General features: G+C 43.4%; 1 protein-coding gene across 8 annotated transcripts in view; it reads right to left on the bottom strand.

Moving 5' to 3' along the window:
- The window catches only part of RIPK1 (receptor interacting serine/threonine kinase 1), a 44,456-nt gene that overhangs the window by 22,933 nt on the left and 7,186 nt on the right, over positions 1-14,337 (bottom strand). For 3 of the 8 annotated variants that reach the window (XM_025381536.1, XM_025381537.1, XM_025381540.1), the window contains exons 2-6: positions 8,438-8,661; positions 7,492-7,648; positions 4,289-4,426; positions 2,794-2,907; positions 2,141-2,369 (exon numbers count right to left, since the gene is read on the bottom strand). In XM_025381536.1, the coding sequence (XP_025237321.1) occupies positions 2,141-2,339 (199 nt within the window). In that variant the 5' untranslated portion in view covers positions 2,340-2,369; positions 2,794-2,907; positions 4,289-4,426; positions 7,492-7,648; positions 8,438-8,661. Of the gene's footprint in view, positions 1-2,140; positions 2,370-2,793; positions 2,908-4,288; positions 4,427-7,491; positions 7,649-8,437; positions 8,662-11,581; positions 11,747-14,337 lie in introns of all 8 variants that reach the window. The other 5 variants (XM_025381532.1, XM_025381535.1, XM_025381534.1 and 2 more) reach the window with 3 other exon arrangements.

Raw genomic sequence — 14,337 nt, 5'->3', positions numbered from 1 at the left:
AGTGGCACGCTCCATGTGCAAAGGCAAATACGGGACAGTCCTTGCCTTTAGGAGCTCAAGTTAATGAGAGTGGCTTAAAACACAAGAGTGATCATTGCTATTCAAAAAGGATGGGGCTGGGCACAGTGGCTCACGCCTGTAATCCCAGTACTTTGGGAGGTTGAGACAGGCGGATCACGAGGTCAAGAGATCAAGACCATCCTGGCCAACATGGTGAAACCCCGTCTCTACTAAAAATACAAAAATTAGCTGGGCGTGGTGGTGCACACCTGTAGTCCCAGCTACTCGGGAGGCTGAGGCAGGAGAATTGCTTGAACCTGGGAGGTGGAGGTTGCAATGAGCCGAGACTGCGCCACTACACTCCAGCCTGGTGACAGAGTGAGATTCTGTCTAAGAAAAAAAAAAAAAAAATTTGTACAAGGGGCTCCAGTAGCACAACCCTGACTAAAAAGGTCCAGGAAGGCTTTGTTGAGTCCAGAAAAACTAGCAGGTAAAGAATGGGAAAGGGGGACTTAAGGAGGAGAACTCCAGGCAAGAGAAGCAGGATATCAACAGACTAGAAGTCACAGAGATCATGACACATCCCAGAAATTCCTCACTCAGTCTAACTGACAAAGAAGGGAGGGTTAGGGATGAGGCCAGTAGAGAAGCAAAGGCCAGAATATGAAGGCCTTGTATTCCACATTGAGGAATTCGAACTTCATCCTGAAGACCATGGAGCATCTGGGAAGGATTTCCAATATGTGACGGAAAGGGTCACATGTGCCTTTTAGGACGACCATTTTGGCTGCCACATGAATGGTGGACAGTGGAAGGAGTCGCAGAAACAGTGAGGGTTTGAACTAAGCAGAGGCCAGTGGGGACAGAGAGAGGCAGATGGGTTGCAGATATATCTTTAGTCATATATATATCTTGAATTCATAGGTTTTGAGATCTGATAGAATGTGGGAGAGAGGGGCAAGGGCAAGTCTGGGATGACTCTAAGGTTTCTTATTGGGCAACTTGGTAAAAGGATGGCCATGCCACTTCCTGAGCATATGAGGAGGAGTGAAGCAGGGCGAGCTGCAGGACAGTGTCGACAAGATGGGTGTGTTTGGGGGATGCTGCTTTGGAGGTTCCTTTGGTGCCTGCAATGGATCTGACCATAAGACAAGTGGATATCCAGGCCAGAGCCAGAGACACACATTTAAGAAGCATTTGCAAAGAGATGATCATCAAACCACGGGAGCTGATGATCACTCAAGACGAGTATGTAGGAAAACATCCATTAGTTCATGCACTTAACAAACTGAAGAGTGTCTCTGTTCTCCTACACAAGCCACGACTTACTCATCTTTATATTCCCAATGCCGACTAAAGTGCCCACAGTAGGGACTGAAAAGAAAGAATTCTTGAATGAAGGAGTAAGTGAATGAGTGAAAGTATGAAGTGTATGCCTTGTAGTGTGAAAGGCTAAGTCCTCACAAGCAGAAACAATCAACTTTCCTATCTAGGAAGAACCCTGGAATTTTACAGCACCTCTCAAGCTAATGACACGCTATCAAGAGTCCTATTCATCCTATGATCACTGATTCCTAAATGGGGTTACTCATTCATTCAACAAAAATTTACTGGGCACCTATTAGTTCCAGGCACCGTGAGTGTAGATGCTGAGGAGACAGCAGAGGATAAATCAGATATGGTCCTTGCCCTCACGGAACTCACAGTTGAGCAGGCAAGACTGACATTAAAAGAATAAACAATTATAAACCGGCCGGGCGCGGTGGCTCAAGCCTGTAATCCCAGCACTTTGGGAGGCCGAGACGGGCGGATCACGAGGTCAGGAGATCGAGACCATCCTGGCTAACACAGTGAAACCCCGTCTCTACTAAAAATACAAAAAACTAGCCGGGCGAGGTGGCGGGCGCCTGTAGTCCGAGCTACTCCGGAGGCTGAGGCAGGAGAATGGCGCAAACCCGGGAGGCGGAGCTTGCAGTGAGCTGAGATCCGGCCACTGCACTCCAGCCCGGGCTACAGAGCAAGACTCCGTCTCAAAAAAAAAAAAAAAAAACAATTATAAACCTTAACTGATTTCACTGAAGTCCATTACTTCATATGGCAGTGTTGGTTCATATCAAACCCCACTCCTCTAATGCCTTACTTTCATATGGCTCCTTATTTGCAAATATCGCCCAAAGTACGACAGCAAAGCTGTACACATCTGACTTCTCCGTGGGCTTTGCGTTGACGTCGTTCAGGTGCTCGGGTGCCATGTAGTAGAGGGTGCCGCCGTTCTTCTTAGAGGTACTGTCCACTTCCTTCAGCTCATTGTGCTCTTCTTTACTCAGTTTGCTCCACATCTTAAAGGAAGCAAGGCCGAGGTCTGCAATCTGCGAAAGACATCAAGCCACGGGGATTATTTGGTGAAGGCCATAAGCAAATCAGATCTGACTTTAAATCTAGGGCTTGTCCAGTATACATAAGGTATGGTAAATTTTCCTGAAACGGTTTCACTGGGCAGGTTCAAAATGGCGACTTGTCAACAGACTCATAGAAACTGTGTGTCTCCTCAGCCATTTGTAAAATCTCCGCGCAGGAAACGTTACATGAAATTCTGGTATCGCATTCCTTATGCAATAAGGGGGAGGGGAAAAGCAGAAGAGGTTTCTGACAAGAACAGTAACAACCAAACATATTTGTTCTAATTCCCCATTGACTCTGCATATGTTTTTCAACTATTTCTGGGGCTTGGGGGAAAAATGGTTATTTTCTTCTCTGCACATTTATGTAGCAGACAGTGGCTAAGTACTACACCTTCTATTTCCCCAAATGGCGTCCAGAGGCCCATGGATGCGAGTGTCCAAGGATCCCAAAGACACGCTGAGGATAAGGACTGCAGTGTTGCTTGTTTTGAGCTGTAGCCTGAACCTAAGAGAAGAAGGGGTGGGAAGGAGGAGAAAAACAGACAAAAAGCAGAGAGAAAAATACCAAAGTCAGACACAGAACAAGACAGAGTTGGCAGGGCAAAATGACAGAGCAGTGCAGTGAAGAAGAGAACACAGGTGCCAGTTCCACTTCTGCCTGCAGGAATCCAAGCAAGCATGTGGGGATGAACTGTGGCACATGATTACCTAAAATCCACAGATTCTAACCCACGACATAAGAGGGAAGTCACGAATTTGAAGATAGGTTATGAATGAGGAATTTTTATTCCTAGGCCTTTTTTTAAAGGCCTGTCCAAGACTAGGACAAAGCACTAGACGTAGAACCTGCTGGTGGAGAGGGGCCCCTGTGTCAGCAGCTCCTGAGTGCCTCCCCCAGGGCTGCTTCCCCTTTTGGATGCTTGTGCTTGGATTCCTGCTGCGAAAGCCAATTAGATATGACACTCCCCGCTAGCTAAATCCTGCCCTTGAATGAACAAAAGAAAAATCCCTTTCCCTTATTCCCTTTACGACAATGGAAAGAACGTGTTCAAAGGAAACTGATTTTTTAAAACACAAAAGTAAATAATCAAATAAAAATATAAAACAAAATTTCAAAGTAGAAGTTTTTGATGTACTGCTGATCTCTTCTTTTTTTTTTTTTTTCTTAGAGGCAGAGTTTTGCTCTTGTGGCCCAGGCTAGAGTGCAATGGCACAATCTCGGCTCAACACAACCTCCGCCTCCCGGCTTCAGGTGATTCTCCTGCCTCAGCCTCCCAAGTAGCTGGAATTACAGGCATGCGCCACCACGCCTGGCTGATTTTGTATTTTTAGTAGAGATGGGGTTTCTCCATATTGGTCAGGCTGGTCTTGAACTCCCAACCTCAGGTGATCTGCTCACCTCAGCCTCCCAAAGTGCTGGGATTACAGGCGTGAGCCACCGCACCTGGCTGCTGATCTCACTCTTAGGCCATATCTGAACTCTAAAGATTTTCTGCACACACCCTCACATTCCCCTGCATTTCCAGAGGAGGGGAGTCTTGGTGACACATTATGGCACCAATGGCCCATTCCAGGATGGAAAGGGCAACTTTTGAATGTTTCTAACAGAGGAGAAAAACATAATCTAGGAAAGAGGACTTCTCATCTCCCCCACTCAATTCCACTCCTCCCCAAAAGATATGAGTTATCCTGACAGTTATCTCCTGATCCCATCAAGCCTGCGTCTTTCCTTTCAATCGCTGGTAGAGCCCTTCAGCACCATCATCACCAGTTATAAGCTGAGCTAGGTCTTCCTTTAGCTTCTCCAGTTTACAAGAATGGATTTACACTGGAGAATTAAAACCAAAATCACCCAACTTTCTGGAAGCCTACAGATGATGGTTTACCTTAATGTGGAAGTCATCATCAACAAGGATATTTTCGGGCTTCAGGTCCTTGTGTATCACGCCTTTTCCATGTAAGTAGCACATCCCTTCAATGATTTCCACAATTATCCTTCCTTTTACAGAAAGCGGGGTACTCATCTAAAACAAGTGACATTAAGTCTATGAAATGGAAAGGTAATCAAATAGGCCAAAGCAACTGTTTCATGAAAGGGTGGTGGGATCTGAGCCTGAGGAGAGGGTTACAGGTTTCCTTCCAGCAGACGCACCACAGCACTGCTGTCACTGGAAAACAAGAAAGATTGCATTCTTGGAGGGCAAAAGGTATTCATGTTGTATTTTGTTAGTGTAAAAACAAAAATCCCACAATAATTTGGTAATGCATAAAATACTATAAAATTAAGCTCCTTGAGAACAAAAATATATATCATTTAGGACTGTATCTTTAGAACCTAGGATTATACCTGGAATGCTTGCTGAATGAATGGATGAATAAATACACAAGCAAGCATTTTCTATGGGATACTCATACGATGTCATACTAAGTTTACATTAAGGATATGAACAATGCCATGGAAATGTCACATGTAAAACAACATTAAGAGAAAAAAGAATACAAGGGAACATGTTCACACTGATTACAATCATGGAAAAATCTGAGATAAACATGATGTTAAAACGACAAAGCTTCAGTGAATTAATATCTATTTGATGACCTGGTAGCAGATACTTCAGGCTTTTGTAGAGTCTCAGGTCACTGGTTCCTATAATTGTATTCTTCTTATGTGAACATCAATATTAACAGAAACAATTCCAGTTTCTATTATAGTGATTAAAATACAGTTTTGCTTAACAACAAAAAATCAGTATACAAACAAGATGTTTCCTAAAACTTTATATGTATTTTGGTTGTTGGTTAACAGGAAAAAAATTTTAATGACAAAAGTGAGATTCCAAGTCTATCCCTGAAACCATATTTATGACATAACGTAGCTGAGCGACACTGTTAATAGCTTGATCACCACCAAACAGAAAGTAGCAGAAGAGATGTTTTCCCTTCTTCTTTGGTATACCTTTGGACTTAGGGAAAACTTCTGAGCAAGCAAAGTAAGTTGGTCCCCCTCTCTTCTCTTTCTGCTTCTCTCTCAGGTCCTCCTGATGTCCTGACTGAGTCCAAACAGGCACACCTGAACTTTCCCTGATCCTGCAGAATGCCTCATGTCCCAAATGATTTCTCTCTCATCTCAGAAACTAAGCAGTCTGAGTTAGTACTTGGATGGGAGACCAAAGACTTATTTCCCAATCAAAATGTTTACTTCAAACAGCTGATTTTCTCTCGTTCTGGGGTGGAGAGCAATCTGATCAAACTATAATACCATGAGTGTAAGTGATCACCTCTTTTCCTTCCCAAAGGTATTTTTGTGAGATGCCTGTTGGCTTGGCAATTGTGGGGTAGGAGAAGAAAGTGGAAAAGTGGGAGTATTTGCCATAAAGGCAGCCATATCCCGCCACCCCTCCCCATACCTTGTGCAATCTATGCTCTAGCCAAACCCAGGAATTTACAGTTCCCCAAATTTGGCAGTCTCTACATGGTATTCTCTCTGCCTAGAACACTTGTTCCCTAATTCTCTGCTTCAAAACATCTACTTGTCATTCACATTAGAAGCCCTTCTTGTCTATCCCAAGCTGAGTGGGTGCCTCTCGTCTGTACTCCCACAGCAGACGATGAGTATGTCTATCAAAACACCCTCAGCTGGGAGTGGTGGCTCATGCCTGTAATCCCAGCACTTGGGGAGGCCAAGGCGGTTGGATCACGAGGTCAGGAGTTCAAGACCAGCCTGACCAATGTGGTGAAACCTTGTCTCTACTAAAAATAAAAAAATTAGCCAGGCATGGTGGTAGGCGCCTGTAATCCCAGCTACTCAAGAGGCTGAGGCAGGAAGATTGCTTGAACCAGGGAGGTGGAGGTTGCAGTGAGCCAAGATCGCACCATTGCACTCCAGCCTGGGTGAGAGAATGAGACTCCTCTCAAAAAAAAAAAAAAAAAACAACCCCCACCACATAGCTGGGTGCAGTGGCTCATGCCCATAGTCCCAGCTACTCAGGAGGCTGAGGTGAGGGGATCATTTAAGGCCAGGAGTTCAAGCCTCCAGTGCACTGTGACTGTGCCACTGCATTCCAGCCTGAGCAACACAGTGAGATCTCGTTCTCTTAAAAAAGAAAAAAAAACCACCATCACACCATACCACTCATTTAGTTACCTGCCTCCTTTTACTGCCTGCATCCTATTAGCTATTGATTTATAAGCTACTAGCACAAGGCCTTCATCTTAACAGGCACATTAGCTTTTAAAAATGTTGTCAAATAATTTGATCTTGGTAAACAATTTTTATTTTTGTTTTAAATCCTATCCAGTGTTGTTGCTGCTAATGTTCTATAATTATTTTAAAATAAAACTTTGTTGAATGGTTTCAAAGTGCAACCACGAATATTCTGTCTGCTCTTACAGTCATTTATAGTGTACATCCTTTCGTTAATCAATCCATATTTAATTGTCATCCCATTGTGCACACACTCCACATCAGATGATGTCTGCATCGTGAAGACAGGGCCTATCTCTGAACTGTAGATTGCAGAACAGCAGACAGGTATGGGAAACAGCCAATCACATTCCTAAGACACAGACTACGGAGGACGGTCCGCAGGATCGAGAGGATGAAGAGACCACTCTCAAGGCAGCAAAAGGCAAGGAAGAGTTTCTCTTTTTTTCAGAGACAGGGTCTTGCTCTGTTCACATGCACCTTTTATTTTTTGTAGAGATGGGATTTCACTGTGTTATCCAGGCTGGTCTTGAACACCAAGGTGCAAGTGATCCTCCTGCCAAAAGTGCTGAGACTACAGGAGTGACCCACTCACTGAGCCGGATCAAGGCAGAGATGTTTTAAGGAGAAACTGACTTCAGGAAATTGAGCCTGTAATCCCAGCTACTTGAGAGGCTGAGGTGGGAGGATCGCTTGAGACCAGGTGTTCAGCCTGGGCAACATAGCAAGACCTTGTCTCTATAAGAAAAGGAAAAGAAAATTCAAACTACCAAGCAATTTGCAAATTTTATACTAATGAGCTGCAAACACACACCCCAAGGACAGCCATAACAGACAGCCAGGGCCCAGGCGCTGGGGATCCCCGTGTGGGGGGGCACTCTCTACCTCGGCTTTTAGCACGTGCATCAGGTTGCCCTTCTCCATGTACTCCATCACCAGGGAGTAGTTCCCTTCCTCTATGATGACGCCCAGGAGCTTTACCACCCGGCTGTGTCTCAGTCTGTTCATCATCTTCGCCTCCTCCAGGAGGGCCTCGTTGTGCCTGTGGGCAGGAAAGGTGCTATGCTGAGGTTGGCAGAGCCAGCACCTCAAGAGCCTGGTGTACACCTCCAACGCATCACTCCCACCTGCTGGGCTCATGCTTGAGTCTGTACCTATCTCTTCCAGGCACAGGCCAGAAGCATTAGAAGGCAGAGCAGCTTCTCACTTCTTCATAGTTCTCCTACCCAGTAACTGGCAGTGCATGCTCAAAAAATGTAAATCAATGAAGGAATGAATGAATGAATCAATGAATGAAAAGTACATGAACAGCAGCAAGGTAACCTGAAAAAACACCGTGCTGGACCGTGTGATTGAAAAAACAAAAAACAAACAAAAAAAAAAAAACAGCCTCTCTCAAAACCACTCTGACAAAGGACGGATAGGGGTAAAACCACTCTACTGGTTGCTTTCAAGGGAAGGTTCTCAGAACCTCTCAGGAATGAACTGCCTTTTTATTTTCATACTTAGGGCTGGTCCTCACTGAAAATGTGAAGAAAGTGAATAGGTCTGTCTTCACCCATCCTCCTGTTTCCTTTTCATTGTCCCCCTCACCACACTTATCTCTTTGTCTTTCTCTATTTCCTTCTTGTTCATGTCTCTTCTGTTACTCACTAGCTGTGAGCCCTTCACTACCCAGCCTCGGAGTCCGCGTCAGTGACAATAACATAAGAGCCGTCGTCACCCTGGCATCTTGGCAGGCTCTCTCTCACTCTACCCACCAGCGGCTCTACAGCAGCCAACGTCCCCACCCCGCTCCGAGCTTGCCCACCCACCCCTGCTCCCCACTCACTCAATGCAGTTGGGCCCCTTGTACACTGTTTTCATGATCACGAATCCCTGGGTTCTGTGGAAACACAGAGACACCTTCCCGAAGCCTCCGCTGTCCAGTTCTGCGCTCTCCAGGAAGTCACTGGATTTCATCTTAATGACATTCAAGGACATGTCTGGTTGCATTCTGAAGCTCAAGAATATCCAAAATGGTGCCACTTTTCTCTCCCCTGTCAGAGCTGTACCCTGTGAAGAAAACAGAGACAACACCTCAGGGCAACAAGAATATATATATTATTATTATTATTATTATTATTTTCTCCTTTGGAGACAGGGTCTCACTTTGTCACTCAGGCTGGAGTGCAGTGGCACAATCACAGCTCACTGGAGCCTCGACCTCCTGGGCTCAGGCAACCCTTCTCCCTCAGCCTCCTTGAGTAGCTGAGGCCACAGGTGCACCCCACCATGCCCGGCTGATTTTTCAATTATTTGTAAAGAGTTGGGGGCAGGGGCAGAGTGGTCTCACTATGTTGCCCAGGCTGGTCTCGAACTCCTAGGATCAAGGGATCCTCCCACCTCAGCCTCCCAAAGTGCAGAGATTACAGGTATGAGCCATTGCCCTTGGCAGAAAAGATCATTTTTAAAAACTTTTGTAACATTCTACATGCTTGGTGTGCTTTGAGGATAGACTTACAGTCATCTGATGAGCTAATTTTCATATTTTTAAGAATCACAGAAGACTATAATATTTATTCCCTCAGCCTTTTTATTTCTGGCAATATGGAGCATTAGGAAATTTTAAGAACTCTCCGGCTATAAAGGACATAAGTATGTTGGACAACATAATACAAACATTCGTTGAAATGCATACCAGAACTCCGTGGAAAGGAAAAGAACTGTGGGGACAGAAACGGCACCAGAGGCAGGCAGTAGCTCCCACAGGGCAGTGCCAATCTCACCATCCAGAATTCAAGGTTTAAAGCCCAGCTGAGGTCAAGGAATGCAAGAAAAGCGGGTAGAATGAAGACTCCTCGCTTAACATGGCACTGCTCAATGTGCTACCCCTTGATGAAAGGATGAACTAGAAAAAAAGCAGCCTGTGGCAAACAAACATATTTCTCTTCGACTGGGCACAAGGTATTTAAAAAAAAAAAAAGTCTGTGCAAATTTATAACCTTGGGCCTGTCTTCAAATAGATACAGACTTTGAAATGAGAGGATCCCCTAAACTATGAACAGGAAGTGGTCATAGGCTGATGCCATCCTGAGGTTATTGGCTAAAGCAAACAATACCCTCAAGCCAGGCCAGACAGAATTCCCACAAATACAAATTTAACATAAGCTCCCTTTCCAAAATTATAAAACACAAAAGAAAAAATTCGCCGTGAGACAGAGCCTGCAGCTACAGCAAACAGCAGTAGTAAGCACCAAAGAACTTCAGTAAATTAACAACTGAAAGGCAGTAGAAAATGAATAGGTTTAAGAAATTATGAACAAAAGGAATCTGAAGAATATAAAAAGCACAATGCAAACTCTAAGAAGAAAATGTGAAAAAGGAGTAGAATTTGGAGAATATCCATCAGGGCTGTGAAGTATACAGTGTCAGATCTCAAAGCACAGCTATTTGCTTCATCCTTCCTCCCTTCTTTTCTTCCATTCATTCATTTTCCCCAAACTGAAATGAAGAATAAAAACCCATGGAGAACCACAATGAGACACCACTACACAACTACCAGGATATCCAAAATTAAAGACTCATAGCACCAAATACTGGCAAACATGAGAAGCAACCAGACCTCTCAAACATCATTGGTGGGAGTATAAAACGGTACAAACACTTTGGGAAAAGGGCTGGCAAAGAGCTTCATGGCAAAACAGAAACTCTATGCAAACCAACAGGACACGGACACACTGGTGTGTGCATGTCAATGTGCATATCTGTGTTTTGATTTGAGAGTAGGAGGAGGGCTATGAATGTTTTGTATTCCAGGAATACCCAAATCCCAGCTGGGCGCGGTGGCTCACGCCTATAATCCCAGCACTTTGGGAGGCTGAGGACGGCAGATCGCAAGGTCAGGAGTTCAAGACCAGCCTGGCCAACATGGTGAAACCCCGTCTCTACTAAAAATACAAAAATTAGCCAGGTGTGGTGGCACGTGCCTCTAATCCCAGCTACTCAGGAGGCTGAGGCAGGAGAATTGCTTAAACTTGGGAGCCAGAGGTCGCAGTGAGCTGAGATCGTATGCCACCATACTCCAGCCTGGGCAACAAAGTGAGACTCTGTCTCAAAAAAATTAAAATGAAATAAAATAATAAATATGTACATCCAAATACAGACCATGAAAAATAACCTTTCTGGGGCATAAAATACTCATAGAAATTTCACAGGCATATATTTTGTTTATAAAACCACGAACACCTGCACTATGACCCAGCAATTCCAATCCCAAGAGAAATGAAAACGTATGTCGGAAAACACTTGTAAAATGTGCATAGCAACTTTATTCATAATAGCTCCAAACTGGAAACAGCTGTCCACCAATAAGAGAATGAGTGAACACAGTGTGGTATAGGAACACAATGGGATACTACTCAGCAATAAAAATGACTGCTGATACACATGAATGAAAACAGCATGAACGAAATGCAAAAACGTGATGAGTGAAAGTATACGAAAGAATACATACTATGTAATTCTATTTATATGATGGTTCAGAAGTCAAAACCAATCTGTGCCACAAAAAGAACACTGGCCGCCTGTGAGCATGGTGAGGCTGAGCGGGCAGGGGCATGAGGGAACTTTCTGGGGCGAGGATAATGTTCTAAGATATCAGTGGGGGCTAGGGTTGCAGGCATACGCATCTGCCCATACTCAGCAGATGTACTCCTAACAACTGCAGGTAAATTTTACATCAAAAGACAAACCTGTGAACATGTTGAACTCTAGCTAGTGGTATGCATGCTGAAGTATTTAGAGATGTGTACTTGGAAATACATCAAAAAGTCAGATAGAATGATGGACAGATGACGGGAAGGGAGATGGAGAATTACATGATGAAGCAAGCGGTGTTAAGACAATACTCGTGGTGGACGTAACCTTCGGACTTTGGTGTTTTTCATGATAAAATGTTGGAGGGCGGGGAGTTAAAAGTGAAAAAAATAAATACCTTGGGGAGGGGGGATTCTGGACACCCCTTGGCTGCCCATAGTGGTGTGCAGTGGGCGGCTCCAGGTGACTCAGGTAACCAGCCTTCTACGCCTCATCTAAAGGCTGTGGGCCAGCTCTGTCTAGCAGAGGAAGCTCACACAGCAGCATCTATGCGCCTTCTTTCCTAGGACATAAGACATTACCAAACAAGAGGAAGTGCCCTCAGGAAACAAGTACATCAGTGGGACATGGGCAGTGGGTGGAGGTGAGGGGCTGCCTAGATGAAGGCCTGAAGACTGAGGGGTGGGGTTAGGCAGGCGCTCGAGGTAAGTGACCAGGGGCCATAGCTCCAAGAGCACGGGCCCTCCACTATGAACGTGAACTCTAGCTCTGTGACTCACCAACCTGTGACCTTGGGGCACTTGTGCCTCAATTTCCTCATCTGCAAAATGCAACAATGACCGCCTCACAGAAGTGGTAAGGATTATGAGAAAACAAAATGTATACATTTATATATGTAGACATATATACATATATTTGTATATGTATAAATATATATGATACATGATATAAAATATATATTTGTGTATATATACATATATTTGTGTATGTGTATACATATATTTGTGTATGTGTATATGCATATATATTTGTATACGTAGACATAGCTATATTTGTATATATGTATATACATATACGTGTATATATTGTATATGCATATATATGTACATATGTATATATTTGTGAAAACACGTTTGTTACCTGCTTTATGTCTCTGGCTATGGCTGGCCCAGCCACCCACGTGTTTATCCACACGGATGGTATTTCCTTGGGCTTTGAGAATGCCAACATTCTCAGCTGGGATCACTGTCAGCAGGGCCCTACTGAGCAATCCTAGTGAGAATGAGGTAGGAGGGGGTGGAGACAGAGGGCTTAAAAGATAACATTGATTTTAGGCCTCCTTTTTCATTCACTACAGATCACTGGAGCATGCAGAACTGTGAAGTCTTCCCCATTCCATAAAGGTCATCTGTCCCACCCTCTTAGGCCACACTCTTCCAACTTCTTGCCTGGTTAGGTGTCAGGGAACTGTCATTTTGTCAAGGAAGCCATCCTAAGTCTTCCCATTAGACATTTTCACAGGTAAGACAGTACTGTAATTGAGAATTATTTCTCATGAAGTTCACGGAAGGCAGGAAACTTGTCTTGTGCACTGTTTCCAGAGCCTAGCAGAACCCAATGTATGCCGGCCCATCATCAAATGAATAACTATTTTCAAAAGAGAACTATTTAATTGTCCAAAAATAAAAAATATTGTTAAATGAATTACAGCACACTCCTAACAGAATATTGTATAGCCATTCAAAATTGTTTTTGACGAATAAATCTGTAAAAATTATATTCACATTTGTGTGATATATATGTATGCAAATAAAGATGTAAGTACAGAAAAAAAGACATAAAGACACCAAAATGTTAACAAGGATTGTATCTTGATGGTAGGGTGATTTTTGCTTTCTTCTTTACACTTTTACTATGTCTTCCAAATTTTCCCCAGTAGACATGAATTAAATGTAAAATTAAAATTTTTTTTTGAAAGGAATAATTCCTTGACTCAGTATTTCTTTACTCTGAGGGATCAAATCAGAGACGCTGATAAAGATTATGTGCAAAGCTGTTCCTGGTAGCATTACATAGAACAGCAAAAGTAGGTAAAACACTTAGCACGTACAGAGAAGAGAATCAGTTATGTCCATCAACACTCTGAAATATATCTAGCAGTTTGCAAAAGTGATGCTGTAAGAATGTTTAATAATATTAAAAATGCTCACAGACAGTAAAGAAACAAGCAGGAACTACAACATGCCCTGAAAAATGCCCTTTTGGGTAAAAGGTTTCTACTTTATGAGGAGTCCTATCTGGTATCTCTCCTTCAGTCTCTGCCACGTCTCCTCAAATTTGTCAAGACCAACTAGGACCTGCAGGTGCTCCTGAGTGTGGTGGAGCTTGGGAAGGCCTCTAGTTGGGTCCACTGGATTTTGGGAGCTTAACTCCTGACCCAAGTCAGTTCTCCTTACAGTCTTGCGGTTTGCTAGTTTAGTCTCATGTTAATCTTATGCATCTTTTGCATGGTTTTCAGTGATTTCCTTCGTTTTTGCCATCCACCCCTCTTTTTTCCACACGAAAGATTCAACTTTATGAGCACTGTGTATCTTAGGAAGGCCTTGTGAGTAGCTGAATGAAAGAAATCCAAAAACACTGAATTTAGGCAGCTTATATAGACATATTGCATAACCATATTATTACAAAGCCACGTTACAGAGTAAGAAAGACGTGCTGGCCTGTTATATCAACTAATTTTAACTAATAATTATGTCCATTTGAATGCAATTTGTAAATGTTTTCCATAAATAAATATTAATTCAGGGACTCAGGACAGTGAATTTTTTTCTATTGAAATTAATGTGAAATCCCAAGGAATTTCACAAATTACCTTCTAAGGCAGGGTGAGTATACATATAAAAATATTCTAATTAACTTTTCCCCATTTTTCTGTGATGACCACACATAACAAGAGAATGGCAGAAAATGCTAGTTGCCCACCTGCCATTGCCCTCTTTCTTCCCACTAACAGAATTCTGATTTTGCTCAGTTATCCAAGTGACCAGAGGATTTCTCCAACTTCCTTGATTACAGCAGCCTGATGCTTTCCCGGGATAAACAAAACTTCCGAGCAAGGAAGAGACTTAAGGACCAGCAAGAGACAAGAATTGA

This window comes from Theropithecus gelada, chromosome 4 (genome assembly GCF_003255815.1).
Source record: "Theropithecus gelada isolate Dixy chromosome 4, Tgel_1.0, whole genome shotgun sequence".
Classification (NCBI taxonomy): domain Eukaryota; kingdom Metazoa; phylum Chordata; class Mammalia; order Primates; family Cercopithecidae; genus Theropithecus; species Theropithecus gelada.
This window is presented reverse-complemented; position numbering and strand designations above follow the sequence as displayed.